The sequence below is a fragment of the Schistocerca piceifrons genome, chromosome 5 (assembly GCF_021461385.2).
Source record: "Schistocerca piceifrons isolate TAMUIC-IGC-003096 chromosome 5, iqSchPice1.1, whole genome shotgun sequence".
Lineage (NCBI taxonomy): Eukaryota > Metazoa > Arthropoda > Insecta > Orthoptera > Acrididae > Schistocerca > Schistocerca piceifrons.
The window spans coordinates 348,782,658-348,801,182 of record NC_060142.1 but is presented as its reverse complement, the minus strand read 5'-3'; the positions used below and the strand labels follow the sequence as shown (position 1 = coordinate 348,801,182).

Sequence of the window (18,525 nt, the reverse complement as noted above, 5' to 3'; positions counted from 1 at the left end):
TTCTGCTTGTAGGTTTCAGATTTGTGCGATTTATCATGTAACCGAGGTTTAATCGATACAATGACACTCGACCATGTCTTCTGGATGCTTCACGTTTTTGTCAGGCAGTGTATAATGTGCGTATGCCACACACAATTCTAATTATATTGTACTGTTCGCACAATACTTTCCCTAATGAGGGAATTACGTAACAGCGTCGATTGTGAACGATTCCTTGCAGCTACTGAAGTTACTTAATAAATCATCTATATGTATCACGGATAGCGAAGGTCATTTTGCTCTTTTTAGAGGTACACCCGACGCATTGTCTCTTCATATAGGACAAAATGTAACATTATGTACGAGTACTTCGGCGCAGTTTCATGTCTGAACTCGTTGACTGTGTACTTTTTTTTTCTTTTAGCACACAACAGTGTACCGCTGTAGCAAACTCTTTACGTGTCAACTTGAGCACTGCCATCAATAAGATTTTGGTGTCTCCTAAATGCGCTCAATGGAATCTAATACGATCAGTGTCGATCCCTACAAAAGAGTTTCTCAGTCTGCAGAAAAATTGTCATGCACAAGCATAGAATGTGTTCCAAACAGGTTGATCTAACTGACTGCGCACCAGTCGTAGTACATTCGTCGAATTTGAACCACACTGTCTGCCCTTCATATATCACATGGAACCCACCGCTGCAGCTGCACTGTTGCTTAAAGAGCACGCTACTTTGTAGAAGACTCTGATACATAGTACTGTCAAAAATGAACGTGTTATATTGAATGTTATTATTGCCAATAAACTTGTTTTTAATATTCGTTCAGCATAGTCATTTTGTATGTTCATTCTGAGACGTTGTAAAACATGTATCTTTGTTTTTTTGTGTCATCGTTGTTACTGTGACATGCTTGGTTTCTAGTAAAGGGCAGTTGTGTTAATCAGTTCAGATCTTATTTCAATCTTTCAAATCGTACTAAACGAAATTACAGACAATCGCGTACATATATACACTGGAGTGCAAAAATTAAAGACGAAAATAACTTATACTTGAAGAGTCAGTGGAATTAATATAGCTCTCTGCAACTTGGACAACACTTGAAAGAACTGCTACAGTATAGAACAGAAGGTAACTGAAAGAAACACACGATGAGACAAGCAGAAATGTCACTTTAAATAAGGCATTAATCGCACTGAAGTCATTGTGATTCATGATGGTCTCGTGGACACTATGAACGACGGAACATGGTTCTTAATAGGATATGTAATCACCATGGATGGCAATGCACGCCGTGCAGCGTGCTCCCGCGCTGGAAGCAAGGTTGATAAGAGTTCTTGCGGTGCATTCCATTCCTCCAACAACACGGCTGAGAATTGCTGGATGATCGTTGCAGCATGTGGACTTGCTGCAGTACATCTCTCCAACGCATCCCACATGTGCGTGGTGGGGTATAATTCAGGGAAACGGGCAGATCAGTCAATTTGCCAAATATCCTCTCATTCCAAAAGATCTTCAATCTGCTCTGTTCGATGCTGTCATCCATAAAAATGAAGTCAGGGCCCAATGCGCCCTGAAAAGATGCATATGGGGACGGAGTACACTGTCACTATAATGTTGACTGGTGAGAGAACTGAGTTCATAGATCTGGAGTTCGATCCGCCCTACGCCATTACACCCAGACCACAAAAACAATCATGTTCGATAACGTTCCTGGGTGTATTATGCGCTGCTGCTTTTCGCCATAAGGGAAAACGTTGAAGGTGATAAACTGAATAGTTGCAGTATCCAAAAAATTGACGAAAGGAATTTTCGGTTATGGAAATGTCAGTTACAAATTTTTTTCATGCCGAAAAAATTCTTGGTATCATGGAGAGCATGCAACCAAGGCAAATGAGGTTGGTGGTTGTCAAATAACTTGGGACGACTTAAGTGCAAGGCGACACTGATTCTATCTACTGCGATGGAGTTTGAGCAGTTGGAGTGTGTTATGAAGTGTACAATATGCAATTAATGAGATGCACTTGAAGCAGACGTTTTTTTTAAATTATAGAATGTCGCCAACTTACGCAATCGCACAACACGTCAAACAAGTTGAGTCTTTGGTTCAAGCATTAACTGACATTGGTAAACCTGTTAAGGAAGTTGACAAAATGGTTAAAATTTTGAGAAGTCTGCTGGCGAAATTTAAATTTTTTTGGACTGCTTGCTTACAATCACAAATGTTCAATAATTTGACTCTAAGATTATTTAAAGAGGAACAAATACTTTTGAATGTGATGAAGATAATAGCTATTGCAGCAACTTATTTTAGCGTTAACAAGACAAACATTGTTAATTCAAAGAATAACCGCTTGTCTAACATGTCAGTAGAAAAGATGTTTAAGTTTATTATTCTCACAAAAGGGAACATTTTAAATCTGAGTGCAGAAAACTTTTAGCGAGGGCTCAACACAAGGATTATTCTGAGCACCAGTATTTGAATGAAGAACAAGCGAATGTTTCTGCTCCAGGTGGCGAAAATATTTGGTTAGTTGATAACATATGTCACACAAATATCATTTTAATACTTTTAAACCAAGTTAATCTGATGACTCCTATGTTTAAATTGGAGAAAGCTAAATTGTGAAAACAGAAGATGTTGGATCCGCTGACATACTGTCGCAGCCTTACATTTTGGAAAACATGCTACACATTTGTAAGCCATGGAAAAATTTATTGTTGGTAGGAGCAGTCACAAAAGAGAGATATAAATAATTTTTGACAAGAAGAGAATGGAATAGTTGCTGATGAGTCTTCTGGATTGTATGGCCATGCTGGAATAAACTTATCGGTTCATGGTGTTTCGTCCAGAGCCATGCTGGACATATTTGGAAATGCTTTTGGTGATGCTGGGTCCTGCCAACTGACGGGGAAGACGTTGGAGGGCGACATAAATAATGTGTCAAGTGAGCAACGTCGGGTTTACAAGTGAAACTTAACTATAGACTGTCGCCTATCAAGGATGAAAACTTATCCATCGTGACTGCAGACCCACTATCCATATATCATTCAGTTTCATGTGGTTAACGCTTTGTTATATTAGATAAAATTTTGGTTTCAGAAAACTTAATGTTAGGAACTGAAAAGTTTCTTTGTTCACAGCCATACAGCCCAGAGGACTCATCAAAAACTATGATATCCAGTCATGAAAGCCTTCATTGTATGAAGATAATGAAAATTCACAATTCAGGTCTAGCTGCAGTGGGAATTAAGATGAACAGTCAGTGTTATCAAATGATGTTTAATTGTCCAGATCTGGTACAGTTAAACCCTGCTTTGTTGACTTCCACAGTAATCTCTCTTGGGGAGACTTGGTCACTTCAAATGCCTGAAGAATATGGCTGATGTGAATTCAGTTCGTTTCTGGTTTGAAAATGAGGAAAGATGATGATGTTCATTGTGAATCATGTCGGTTTGGCAAAATTAAGAGAAAATCGTTTAATTCAAATTTGGAAACAAGATAATAAGTTTCTGGCGATTTATTCACTCAGATGTGAGTGGATGGATGAGAAAACAGTCTCTTGGAAAATTTGTACAGAATTAATAACGATGATCAACTTTTACACAGATTTGTGTTTTTTCTTAAAATTAAATATGATATTTTCCCTGTGTTTTTGAAATTTCAGAGATTGGTTTATAGACAAACTGGAAACAAAATCAGAGTTCTGAGAAGTGGCAATGAGACTAAATTCATAAATAAACAATTTTAAGATTATTTCAAACAAAATGGAATAAAACATGAGGAAAAAAGTCCTTATACACTCCAACAAAGTGGCCGAATTGAGAGAGAAAATGTTTCTGTTATTGAGTATATATGTACTATGTTATTCAGTACCGATTTGCCTCACAAATTGTGGTATAGGCAGTAAATTGTGCTGAATCTATCATAAATCCAGTAAAACTAACGATAATATCACATTGTATGAAAAACAGTTTGGAAAACACATGAGGAAGTTCGGATCAGCAGCATATGTACATGTTCCTGATCAGCTTATATCATAGGGGGGTAGTAAACTGGTCATCGTTGGTTACGATGGATAGAGTACAAATTATCGCCTCTACAATCCTGGATCGAAGAAAATAACAATCTCCTGCAATGTCTATTTTAATGAAAGGAAATTGGTGGTTATGGAATAAAAATATGCTAGGGGACTGTGCTACAGAAGGCATTGAAGTGGTATCTGGAGAGGATGATAATGGTGAACCAGTCAAAGAAAATTAAAGAATGAATCTGATGGTCAGTCTAATTTCAGCACCTGCTCAGTTTTGAAATAAAGATATAGCCTGTTCTGCCATTATCTTTGAACCTCAAACTTTTGATAAAGCTATGGTGTGAGAGTCATGAAAGTGGACGTAAGCGTTGGGAAAGGAAATGGCTCTCTGAAGAACAACTAGCTTTGGAACCTGTTAGTATTACAATGCAATCGCAAGGCAGTTGTCTATAAATGTGTCCATCATGTGATGTGTAGCTCTGAGGGGAAAAATCTGACTGCTGTATACTTAAATTATATGCAGAAGGCTACTCACAATGAGAAGGCATTGATTATGAAGAGACTTTGTCTCCTGTGGTTCGATACAATTCAGATTTCTAATAGCCATAGCCACTTCATGTGATGCAGAAATCAGGCTGTTTGATGTGAAGACTGCATTCCTCAGTAGAGACTTGAAAGAAGTAGTTTCTATGGAGCAGTGAAAAGTTGTTTTTTTAGAGGATTCAAATATAGTTTGCAAGCTGAATATGATTCTGTACAGACTAATAGGATCACTACCCTCTTGGAATCAAAATTTGATGGTGTTTGGATCTGAGAAACTGGACATGGGCAAGTATGTTTTCTAAGATTTAACATATGTAGATAATGGCTTGTTCATTTGCAAGTCTCCAAAAATATTGGAAAACATTATGATAACACTGGCATCAACATTTGAAATTACTGTGCTTAATGACAAATACTTCTGTGGGATGGAAACGGAAGATAACCATTCTGCAGAAAAGATTTACAGAAGCTGGAAAGAATACATCATTTGTCTACTTCAGAAGTTCAGCACAGATTATTCAAATTCCACTCCTTTGGAACATGGAACCATATTATGCAGTGGACAATCTCTTGAAAACCAGCACATAGTAAAGGAGGGTGGACAACAGTCCCTTTTGACATGCTGTTGGTAGCTTAATATCTGCATCAACTGTCATGTGGCCAAACACAATGTTCACCATGAGGATGGTAAGTAGATCTTGAACATTAGCATACTATTAAACGGCTTATGAAGTATCTGCAGGGGACCAATAACATGACCATAAGGTACAAAGCTAATGGACATATGCGGTCTACTCTGATGGCGACTCTGCTGGTGACTGCGAGACTTGTTGGTCGGCAGCAGGCTATGTGAACTTTTTAGCAGCTGGATCTGTGTCATGGTGTTCAAGTCGGCAGAAATGCGTTACGAGAGCCCAAATAGATAGGAGCATCATATGGTGCTACTGACACTGTTTGGTTATTTAATTTTCTCAATGAACTTGATTTTCAGTTATAAAAAGTAATGACTCAATGGAGTTGATAATCAGAATGCTGTTTAGTTGATTAAAAATATAAACTATCTCAAATATGTCAAAGACATAGACATTAAATACCATTACCTACATATTGAAAACAAAAGATCGAAGTTATCGCTTTTTTGATATACAGTTGGCAGATTTGTTTACAAAGCCTTTAACTAGACATTAATCCGTATCAAATAGAGAAAAAAATCTCAATGATCTCAATAGTTAAGTAAAAAAAAAACAAGAATGTGAGTATTGTCAAAAATGATCTTGTAGTGAAAAAAACAAGAATGTGAGTATTGTCAAAAATGATCTTGTAGTGAGTGTTATTACTGTTAATAACCTTGTTCTTAATATTTGTTCATAATGTATGTCAGAATGTACTTATGTATGTTTAGCCTAAGAAAAGCCATCATAGATCTACTGTAAGATTTTCTGTGCACTGAAAATGAATGTTTAAGATCATATTTGTAATGTGTATTTATAATACAAATTGGCTGTGTGGTACTTTTTTGCCATGTACCAAATAAATAATATAAGAAACGTGTGTCTTTAATTTTTTGGTTATCATTCTTATTATATCATGTCTGATTTATAATAAAAACCATTTGTCTTATTTAACTCTGAAAATATTTCACTTCGTCATTTTTACGGACATCATGTAGCATAGTTAATGCCAGTCGGCTTTGTCTTTTACTTTTGAGCCCAATGCCATGCACTTCACGGTGATTTGCAGAGTATAGATGTAAACATAGACATGTAATACCTCTCTCTTCCCTGTGTTTCTAGTCCAAGTAATTGCATTTAGCATTTGTTTGTCACTGTTACTTTCTTGGATTCTATGATGCAGCTCTCTTAGTTGTCTCAAGTGGCTTTCTGATACTCTAATAAAACTACTGTCGGTATGTTTTGTCCTATGCATTATACAAAGCCAGAAGAAAATGCTAATATTTAGACAGTAAAAAATTGCACGAAATGTATCTTAATGAAGCCATGTTTGGTTCAAGAAGGAATAACTTGATCCGCATTCTCAACCATATAACGACTTGGAGAACCTCATTAATAGAAAAACTTCATGTGCATCGAAGCAAAAATTATTACCCTTTTATCTCTCTTTTACTGTAGGATTATTTTTTTCTGGACACCAGAGCGACATAAAAGGTCAACTGCTATGCTACCAAGGTGTGTTTGCTGTCACACTAATTATCATTAAAATTACAGTGTTACTGATATTAGATTATAGCTGAACTTGCTTTGCTACTTCTTATTGACAACTAAAGTCAAATTCATACTTGCCACACCATGTCACGCCGTGTCATAATATATCACATTGCATTTCAAATGGTGGCATTCTCACAAGCTGTCAGCAGACCGTCACGTCACGTCAAATCACATCACCATCAAGGTTCCTCAAGAAGAATGATTTGATTGTGTCATCTTCTTGTGATGTCAGAAGTTAACCTCTTTAGCTGTGCTCATTCCTGTTAGTAGTGGTTTTCAGCTTTTGTTTCTTTATATTCTTCATTTTATTATTTGGCTTGCTTTTGTGGGAAGTTCCAGATGTTTAACGATGACTTCGATATTTACTCCAGTGAATATTCTTCCTTAGGTAGGTTAGATGTCTGAAAGCGAAAAATGATTTAATTCTACAAGAACAGAACAGATTAGACACACATTCTGTGTATAAGTAACATTAGTTGATAAAACAACCTTCATTAAATAATATTTTAAGCAAAAACATCATCTTAATGAAAGAGAAAAATAGTTTTTATGATGTTATTAGCTACATAAGGGGAAAAACATAATGGATAAGGTAAACAGTCTCTATTTATTTTTATGTACAATATACATTTCCGCTGTTAAATGTCGATGTTTCTAAATAATGTTTCACTTCTCAGTACTTAACCACAAAAAACTGATGAAGAACAGACGTTAAGTTTTAATTGACCATTAATAAATGTTATCATTGTTAGTTCCTTATTTCCGATATTATACCCCAACGTTTTGCATCACGTATGGTAGGCTATCTCTTATCCCCACTTTCACCGTTTGGAAATGGGCGAACAAACGTGACGTCCAGCATCAATACATTCTGTCGTGACAGTGACTTGGCGTGGCGGTCCGTTGACGTAAAGTGTGAATCGGATCTAATGCTGATAGACGTGATACACGACACTATGTAGTGTAATATTCAGTGCTTGAACAGCACTAACACCATACCTTATAAATTGAACTCTAACAGAAATTGCTGTACTCGTGCAAGGAAGTAACAGATATGAAATATTTGTTTCTATAATATATACGGACATGAATTTTTACGCACCGAGACGAATAAAGTACTTCGCCTTGCGATGAGTTATGATATGGTCGGGAGAGCAGATTTTTCGAATATGTTCCCGCTTATTTTACGTCTTTATTGCCTTTTTCTAATAATATTGGTGGAGATCACATCCATTTCCTTTCACACAGCAGTCAGAGATGAGAGACCCATGCTGTATCGATTTCGCTGCCCGGGGTTGATACCATAGATAATACTGCAATTCAGTGACAGCGATGTTCAGCGTTAGTACAATGTCAAGCAGAGGTGGGAAGTTGTTTATATCGTTTGAAGGCGTAACTTAGGTTGGCTTGTTGTCATTACGTTTGCAGTGCTGTTACTGGTGCTACGTACGAGTCTTACCAAAACTAAAAGATATTGGTCTCGATGTAAGTGGCGGTTGCTTTGATTTCGCGCTGTCGAAGGAGATGTTTTGAAGCAGAATGGAGAAGTTCAGAAAATACAGGTCATTATTCGTATCAGAGGTAAGCATGGTAAACGTGTGGAATAATGATAGTAGGCAAATAAAGCATTCACATATAAATTTTCGGCAAGTAATCTGTCTTAAACGTATATTGTAGCTAGCATGCTTCCGGCCCTCCCCTCCTGTAGTCTCGAGATGAATTGATCCAACAGTTTGTAGTTTATAGTGGGATATATTTTCCTCATATTCGTTCCTTTTACGAATAGTCATTGTATATTAAAAAGGTCGAGTATAAAGGGTGGAAGTAAGTTTCGAAAATCGTAAAAGGGGTGTACTAGGTAGTTCTTTCTTCCTTTTTTTAATTAATTCAAGTGTGATGGAACAATTAATGCATCATATGGTGATTGTGTTTTGAAAGTTATTTAGTGCCATTTCTTCTGTATCTGACACCTTGCTTACAATTAATAATAATAATAATAATTGTATAGCATACACCAGATACTAATCCTTGTTAGACTAAATGATTTAAAGTATTAAGACGTATATCATTATGTATCTAGTGTCAGCATATTTTTTGCAGTATAATTTAGCCAACATATCTTTTGGTGTAATTTTGATTTATCTTTTACATTGATTCTGGTATCGTTTATGTTTTAAAAACTGAACTCAGGTTTTAAAGTATAAATTATGTATATTTACTGGAATATCTAGCATGTTTCACTGTCACACCATTGATGCAGATGATGTACATCACAGTTGAAAACACACAAAACTGCTGTACTGCAGTGAACACTGTCAGAATTTTTTTCTGGCATACAGAACTAACAGATATAGTTAAAAATATAAGTTGCATCAATAACTGTGTAGTTGGCCTTGAAAAGTGATAACATATACTGAAAATGGTATGCTAATTAGCTAATTATTTTCACTTTCAAAACAGTACGTACACCACACACACACACACACACACACACACACACACACACACACACACACACTTGGCATTGATTCTCTAAAGTTTCATTTATTTTCCATTGTTGATGCAGTTATGCAACATGTGCTTGATTGATGAAGATACTGTCATCTATTAAACAAAGACTTGTCATTACAGAGATATAAGAACGTTTGTTTTATTTATTTACGCATCCTTAGACCATTCAGCACAGTACTGTCGCACACGCCAGACAAACTGCAGTGTTATATCTACATATATAGGCATATATGAAGTAGGGTAGGATTAGCTGAGAATAGGGCCATGGCCTTATTAATGGAACCATCCCAGAATTCACTTTAGTATCTCTTCTTATGTTGCATAATGTTTGCTGGCCTTATGACGATGTAACTTATGAGATATCAAAACATTATTGTTGAATGTTCATCACGTAGATAAAGTTTATCATGTTTTAGACATCCGAAGTGCTTTGTTGTATGGAAGTAGTGTACTTCACACTTTACAAAACATTTGCAGGTTTTTATGACCATAAACACAGCTGCAAAAGAAGATTTGAAGGAAATAGATATCATTTATAGAGCTATGGATCTCTTAATTCAGTTTTTTTTATCTTCCCTGGTTCTTTTATTCATTACCTTTGTAGCGAAGGGATCTCTTTTCTGAAGCGGTGATCTGAAGATCCCATTCCGCCTCGTGTAGGTCGTTCTTAAAGTGGCTTATATCATAGACAAGTTTCACTAAAACTGGAGTCTACTACATTACCTGCTCATTTAAAAAGTTGCCTTTGTGTCCCCTTTTAAAACTATTCACATTGGTCTGATAGAGGTAAAATGCCAATGTGTCTTGTATTATATCATATTCATTGCTCAAAAGCACTATATCTCCAGTAGAAATAAAATTGTATATAAATGCCCATATTTGAATTTTGTGAACCAACAAACAACTAACAAGATGATTTTATTTACAGCTGTGGCCTCACCATGCTGCACTTCATGATGGACAGCACTGACTGTGGCTGGCATGCATGATGAATGCCAGTGATGATGGTGTCAGCCAGAGAAGTTTATTAAGCAACAAGATAACATCAGCAAGCAGGCTGCATGCATGTGCTACATTGTGTGAAATTTCAAGGAATACCACAATATTATTTCTAAAAGAGAATGAAACTCTTCAAGGAGAATGCGGCAATAAAGTGCCAGTAAAGAATCTGAACTGTTTTTTCAAAAAAATCGCTAAAGAATTTGAATGCAAACATCCTAATGTGGTCGATAATGAAGATGTGACCCAAAGAATTTGTGAGAGTGTGTTGTGTGACTTGAACTGTGATGAAAACTTAGTGGAGGGAAGTAATAATCTGGCTTCTCAAGAGAAGACTAACAGTAAAATGAATCCAACTGTCAAGTTAACACGATTGAAATTAAAATCTGATGATATTTCAAAGGAAATTTTTGGTGATGATATGTTTTGCGATAGTGCAGTGGCAAGAGAGAGCATTGTAACAGTTGCTGATGAGCAGCATATTGACAGTAAAATGAATAGTACTGAAACAGTTGTAACCTTAAGTTGTAATGATTCAAATAAATGTTTGAAAGTGGAATGTGAGACAGATAGGACACTTGAGGAACCACTTAGTGTAAGTTATTTAGTCAGGCAAGAAGAAACCCTTCTGGAGACAAATGATAGGTCCGATCGTTCAAATGACTCTGGGTTGGGGTCAGAACTTACAGAAGAGAGAGTTCAGTGCAGTGATCATTCCACTCTAGTAGCTGGAAACGTAGACAGCCAAGAGACTTCTGTCTTGCATGGAGAAAAAGACAGGATTTCTGTTGCTTCCTTTTTAGGTAGGCTTCCAGATGAGCTTGAAATATCTTCTAATAATCTTGAAAAACAGGCTGGTGACATAAAAACAGTTGCAAGCAGTCAAGAGCCAGATGTGCTCACTGAAGATTCGGCAAACTGTTCTGTTGAAAGTGAAGCTTCATATTCTGTACAGCAGTCTGGTGGTGAAACATCAGTTGATTCTTCAAAAACTGAGCCACAGTCTTCAAGTTGTGCATCATCCAGTTATTTTGATTTTACTTCTTCTGCATCAGAAACAGAGATGGGTGGCAAATGCTCCACAGAAAGTGCTTCAAGTCAGTCTTCTGTAGAGACAGACATTGGTCTTATTCTTGATGCTGCAGAAAGTTCAAGTAATTGTATGCAGAGAAGAAGCAACCTGAAACGCCGCCATGACTTTGATGACTCGGAAGGCCCAGCGCCAAAGAAAAGAAAGTCAATCAGCTTTGATAAAGTTACAGTCTACTACTTTCCACGTGCACAGGGCTTCACATGTGTTCCATCACAGGTAAATGCCTTCAGACGTTGTTTTCTGTTATAAATATTTCTGTCTAGTGTAAGAAGTAGGGTTTTAAGTGCTTCTGTATTTTTATTTGGCAAGAAATGTGAATTGTTGAGATACTACGTAGATATCCTATGGATGGCCAGGTCTAGCTTGTTTTAAGTATAAAGATGTGGTCATTGATCTGGTTTTGGAAGTCGAGATTAATAAACTTTGTGCTGTCAAACAGTGTATTACAGCTTTTCTGTTGGGTGGTGCTGCGAGTGATGGGAAGTAAATGCAACACATAGTTTGTCAATAGTTGTTAGTTAATCTGAATACCTGTTTGTATTTTCCTGTGGTCTGTAAATAAATTTAGTTGGTATTTTGTTATGCTAGATCAGAATTTACCAACATTGTTGGAATTTTTGGAAAAAAATTGGAATTAAGGCATATCAACAGGTGATTGCAATGATGAATGTGTGTATCAGACTGTACAGCACAACACATTATGATGGCTTTCGTGTTGTTTTATTGTATTCACCAACTCTCAGCCAAAGTATTGCGTTCCGTCCAAACCTAGGCCTGGGGGCTTTGCTACGAGTCAGTCAGTCAGCACAAGTTATTTTTTGTCCATTTAAGTTAAAACTATGAGATAATTTCCCATTCTTTAAGTGATTGCCATTGAATGCCACAAGGCTTATCTCTGGTACATTGCATAAGAGAATGCTGGTGAAATTAATATGGAGTGTTGTTATAAATTCTTGCCATATGTGTAGGGTCTGCAATGATACAGTTGTCAATATATGCACCAGCAATTAGACAGTTTCTTACATATAACTAATTAATTTGCTTATTGCAAGTATGTTTTACTTCTGCTGAGACTGCTATCCTTAATTAATAGCAGTTCTGTCTTTAGTGATTGGAGAAACCATGTATGCCATTTAAAATAACTAAAATTTTTTCTGAAAATGTTGTTTATACTGTTGTGTGGCATTTCTCTTGCATTCTTGTGTGTAATTCTAAGCTTGTGAAGGTATGACTTACAAATTTGTAGCCCTACAAAATGACATATTATGGCACATAAACATTATTGATGGTTACTCATTACAGGGAGGATCCACTTTGGGTATGGCACCACAGCATGCCCATGTGCAACAGTTCTCACTGTTGGAGCATGCTGTTGAGCAACGAAGACATCATCGTCAGATGCTAATACAGCTTCGCAATGAGAGGCTAGCATCTGGTACAGCAGCAGGGGGCATTCCTAGCTCTCGTCCTCATGGTTCATCCAGTGATGACTCCGATACTGATGATGAACCCAGTGATATTTCTGAGTCAGAGCTTGATCTCGACAGTTACTATTTCTTGCAGGTGAGATTGTTATTTTTATTAGGGTACAACGTCACCAAAACTTTATTATCACTCATGTAAGGCTACAGCCGTGGAAACATTTTTATACTATCAATATCATTGTTCATAAATTCATTGTAGGCAACAGATCATTTCACTCAGCAAGAAACATTGTTGTTTGTTAGTATACCATCGTTACAGTAGTTTGGTAGGGGAGCAGTGCAACATCATCTGTCCATTTCGTTAACTCCTCTCTTCACATAGACTTTGCCTGTGTTAATGAATCCTCATCAGAAACTTTACTTTTTTCCACTGTTGCCTTCTTTTTTGCAGTTTTCTTTCTCCTTCAAATACAAGGAGTTGAATTACAGGGAGATAGAATGGCTGACCTAGTAGGTAAATGTTACATATTGGACCCCCTCCCATTTTTGGTAATTTGTACTTTGATTAAAATAACAAAGTGAGTGGCAGCTAGTTGTTTACAGGACAGCTACGATAACACCCGATCCAAGCTCTAGTTTGGTCACATCTTCTGTCATCTCCACAGTTGTGAAATAGCTCTGCTACCTCAGCTGCTAGCTCCCAATCAACTGTGAATGACAATTGCTGTCTTTAACTTGATTGTTTTGGAACATATCCAGTACTGAACCTCACAGCTGATGTTACGAAAGCCATATTTCCCTTTCACAAAACAGCAAACTGATATTTCCCTTTTCTATGCTCAAATGTCAAAAAGAAGTATGGATGAATTTGAATTTTGTGCCATTTTGTCAGAAGATGGTTGACAGCCATGGTTTTTTCATGTTTATTATCTGTGATCCTTCCTGTTATTAGCCTGATAGCTTTTCTGTGGTAAGTATCATTGTTTGATATTTATTTTTGTCATGGAGCAGATGACAACTGAACAATTTATCCAAGTGATAAAAAGTTATTACAAAAACAGTGAAAGTCCCACGGCAACCATTTGTGAACTGCATGTGACACTGGGACATAATTCTGCTCCAACTGAATCCTCAGTTGGGGAGTTGATCTGGAAGTTTGAGACCACGGGTTCTGTTTCAAACGTTCTGTTCAAACACAAGAAACCATTGCTGTCGTGTAGGGCAACGTGACTGTAGGCCCCAGAAAATCAGTTCACCAAGCTCAGCAATTGAATCTGTCACAAAATTCACTGCATGAAATCCTTTTAAAAGATCTGAAAGTGCTTGCATACAAAATTCAACTTGCACAAGAGTTGAAGCCTGTAGATCATGGAAAAAGACATTGATTTGCTCAATGGGTCTTGGCTCAACAAACGGAGAATGAGAACTTCACTCAAATAATTTTCTCAGATGAGGCAACTTCCACCTTAGTGTGTACATCAGTAAGCAGAACTGCAGAATTTGGGTTAATTTAAATCTATGAGTGACTGTGGAAGTTGAGATGCATCCACAATGCACAACTGTGTGGGTCCTGAGCAGGAGGAGTGATCAGCCCATACTTTTCAAAATAAGGGAGCTGCTGTCACTGTGAACGGCAACCATTACCGAAACATGCTTTGTGATTGGTTTTTCCCTCTTATTGATGAAAATGATTTTTGGTTTCAACAACATGATGCGACATGTCACACATCCGGTGAAATGATTGCTGTGCTGAATGAAAAGTTTTCTAAAAAAATTATCTGTTTGTGTGGCAACAAGGAACGGCATGCCAGACAATGTGATCTTATGCCTTGTGACTTCTTTTTGTAGGGATTTGTGAAATCAAAAACATTCTTGAACAAACTAAAAACAATACACCAGTTAAAGGGTGAAATTAAAATGGTTTTTAATGATAGCCCACCAGACATTTGTGAATGCGTCATCGAGAACATCAGTGAACGTATTGCTCGTTGCCGCATAGCCTTGGGTGGTCACATGGAGGATATAATGTTTCATAAATAAATGGGAGAAGTTATTTAATGTGTTTGTGAAAAAAAATCAACATTACATTTTTCAGTAAATTTTACATGTTCTATATCACTTTTAATATTCATCCCTGCGTCCCTGGCACTCACTACTTTATTATCTGATCCAGATGTAGGTACCAGATGGTTGTAATTAAACTTTCTCTATTTAACACAGAAAATAATTACCGTACAAATACCAAACTTGGTAGCATTAATGTCAACGAGATGGGAAAGAGAAATAATGCAGAATCAATTCAGTTGAAACACTTTAAATGTGCTGCTATGGTACATCATACCAGAACCACTACTGCTACAAAAGGGGCTCAGTATGGCACCCATCAGTGTCCACAGGAGTCTGAAAGTGCAGGATTGGATTCTGCACAACAGAATGAAGCATGTCCATAGGTATGCTGGCTACCTCTCTTGATATGTTGCACTTCAGAGAAGCACATAAGTGTATCTTCTCCTGGCAAATCTTGTCCCTCAGGTAGCCCCTCAACCATAAATGACAGGGTGTGAGATCAGGTGATAGTGTCGGCCAAGCGTTTGGAAATGATTGGCTGATAATTCGGTTGTTTCCAAATGTGTTTCGGAGAAACAGGTTAATTTCATGAGCGGTGTGCAGTGAGATCCCATCTTCCATGAAAACTGTTGAGTTCAATGCGTGTCTCTCCTGTTGGGTGAGTGTGACATGCTGGTGAAGCATATCACAGTGACACTGGCCAGTCACACTGCACATCTTTGCTCCTTGAGAGCCAACCTGTTCGAAAAAGAATGGGCCAACGATGAATGTAGCTGTGAAGATCACCTCACTTGGCAGTTCTGTGTGTTCACCTCGCCCGTCTGAGAAAAATGAGCTTCATCTGTCCATAGGATGGTCCACAGCCAGACCTCATCAACTTCAATCCTTGCAAGAAAGTGGAGAGTGGAGTCAACGCGCTATTGTGCGTCCTGTGGTGCAAGCTGCTGTATGATATGGATCTTGTACAGATACCATTTGACAATGATTAGAAGCATCTTCCATATAGTGGGCTATTGGGTGTTTAACTGTTGCGATACACCACACACTCTGTCTGATGGTCGGGAATTGTGCACAGCGCTGCCTGCCATAGCAACCGTGATTTCAGCAACCATGTGTGGTGCAAATGGTCGTCCGCCTCTTCCTGGAGCGTCACCTAGTTCTCAAATTTCATCACGCTCCGCACAGCAGGTGGAGGAAGAGGACCCTTCTGTAGTCCTTTCAGCCGGCGATATTCTTGGAGTGCAGCTGCAGCATTATTGTTTTTTTGATAACAGAGCTTCACCAATAGTGCCCTGCTCCTTTTGTCCAAGCCCATGTTGACACGTCAACAAATGCAATTTTTTCTATCATATTAAACAACATTTCCCAGTTTATCTTGCACATTTATTAATTTGTAAGGGAAACTGGAAATCATTCAGCTTATCAGAAAGCTTGAGTCCTTAATTCCTTAGGCAGTTATACAAACTGAGACAATCAGATGTTATTGTTGCCACTGGTAACATAATTTCTTTTATTACCTCTAGAAGTGCCACCTGAGATATATCTTGGACAACATGAAAAAATGGCCTCTTTCAGTAATGCCAGATACCCTTCTCTCTTTTGCATTATTGCCTCTCCCAAATAAAGATTCATTAATTTCCACTATTACATCTTTCCTACCAAGTTCTCCATTTTTCTGTAAACACATAGAACTACAAACTTTTCTACAGTACTCTCTCCAATCAACTATATGTTGACTACCAAGTTGTACATCTCTAACTTTTCATTGCAAATTATTATTTAGAAAAAAAAAAAACCCTTCCTGATTTGAAACTATCATTTTTGTTTGCTTTCGTCCTTTAGCCTGGGATTTTATTGAGATGAGTCTTTTGTGTAATTAAGTAATGCTTTGACAGAAACACTGTCTTCAGTTTTCAATTACTCAGAACACGAAAACACCGTGAAATACTTTCCTGTAATATATATTCACAAAATTCACTTCATAAGACATAAATGGCTCACACGAGCATGTAATTTGACAAATAGCAGTACTAGTTATCATACCTGTAACTGTAATATTAACACTAGTTGAAACAGTAATGGTAGTAGCTTAACAATACGCTAACATAGGCTTATACAGTCCACCAAAGAGTTTTACATTCAATATCCGGTTGCTTTGAATTTTATCATAGTTGGTAATTGCTCTATTCTTATTATTGAAATGTTGCTAAAGATGTACAAAATTATAAAAAAATGGCGAAGAAAATGTTTGTAAAAACTGCACAGTAATGTCCAACCACTTAAAGTGTGGTTACAATCTTCACAATTGAAAATGTGAATAAAATTAAAATAAACGGTATTGTGAGATGGTGGTGTGAAAAAGAACAGTAGTTAATATAAGTTTCAGATTCTAACATTCAAGACAGGCTAACCAACAGCTAACTGCAATAGGAATGAAATCTTTAAATGTTGTTAATTGTGTATTTGACTGATTGTGTCCTATAAGAAGCTGCTAAAAAAAAAAAAAAAAAAAAAAAAAAAAAAAAAAACAGGTACGAGTAGGACCCGCACACTTAGGATTCTGTACAAAATTATATATGTAGACAGTTTATCCATTTCAGTAATCTGAATGTTGTTTATTTTTGCCTGTTATCGTCATTGATACTAGCAAGATGCTGGTCCTATGTATTCCAAGACTTTTGAGAATGTTTTAATTTCAAGTTTGAAGTTAGGTAACATATTACAAAAGAAATGTTTTTTGTGTGATGTAATCGAAAATTAACAATTTCATATTTTTCCCTTTACTTGTGCTTGACCTTGCTTCTTGCCATATTTCGTGACCCTAGGTCAACAAAAGTGCCCTATAGGTTGTGATGAATGTGTTTTTGAGTCTACATCTACATCATTACTCTGCAGTTCACACTTAAGTGCCTGGCATAGGGTTTCTCAAACCATTTTCATACTACTTCTCTACCATTCCACTCTCGAATGGCGAATGGGAAAAAGGAACATCCTAATCTTTGTTAGAGTTCTGATTTCTCTTATTTTCTAATGATGATCATTTCTCCCTATGTAGGTGGGTGTCAACAAAATATTCTCGCATTTGGAAGAGAAAGTTGGTGATTGAAATTTAGTAAATAGATCTCGCTGCAAAGAAAACCACCTTTGTTTCAGTTGCTGCCACCTCAACTTGTGTATCATATCAGTGACACTCTCACCCCTGTTGCGCGATAACACGAAATGAGCTGCCCTTCTTTGCATTTTTTCGATGTCCTCGATCAGTCGTACCTGGTAAGGATCCCACACCTCGCAGCAATATTCCAGCAGAGGACGGACAAGTGTAATGTAGGCTGTCTCTTTAGTGGATTTGTCGCATCTTCTAAGTGTTCTGCCAACAAAGCGCAGTCTTTGTTTTGCCTTCCCCACAATATTATCTCTGTTGTCTTTCCAATTTAAGTTGCTTGTAATTGTAATTCCTAGGTATTTAGTCAAATTTACAGCCTTTAGATTTGTGCGATTTATCGTATACCCAAAATTTATCGGATTTCTTTTAGTACCCATGTGGATGACCTCCCACTTTTCTTTGTTTAGTGCTAATTGCCACTTTTCGCACCATACAGAGATTCTCTATAGATCTTTTCGTAATTGGAATTGATTGTCTGATGGTTTTAC

At 37.1% G+C, this 18,525-nt stretch overlaps 1 protein-coding gene across 7 annotated transcripts in view; it reads left to right on the top strand.

Annotated features, from left to right (window-relative positions):
- Window positions 1–18,525, top strand: part of LOC124797910 — a 200,598-nt gene that overhangs the window by 167,797 nt on the left and 14,276 nt on the right. For 6 of the 7 annotated variants that reach the window (XM_047261033.1, XM_047261034.1, XM_047261035.1 and 3 more), the window contains 2 exons: window positions 10,220–11,599; window positions 12,686–12,946. In XM_047261033.1, the coding sequence (XP_047116989.1) occupies window positions 10,277–11,599; window positions 12,686–12,946 (1,584 nt within the window). In that variant the 5' untranslated portion in view covers window positions 10,220–10,276. Of the gene's footprint in view, window positions 1–8,118; window positions 8,362–10,219; window positions 11,600–12,685; window positions 12,947–18,525 lie in introns of those variants that run through there. The other variant, XM_047261037.1, reaches the window with a different exon arrangement.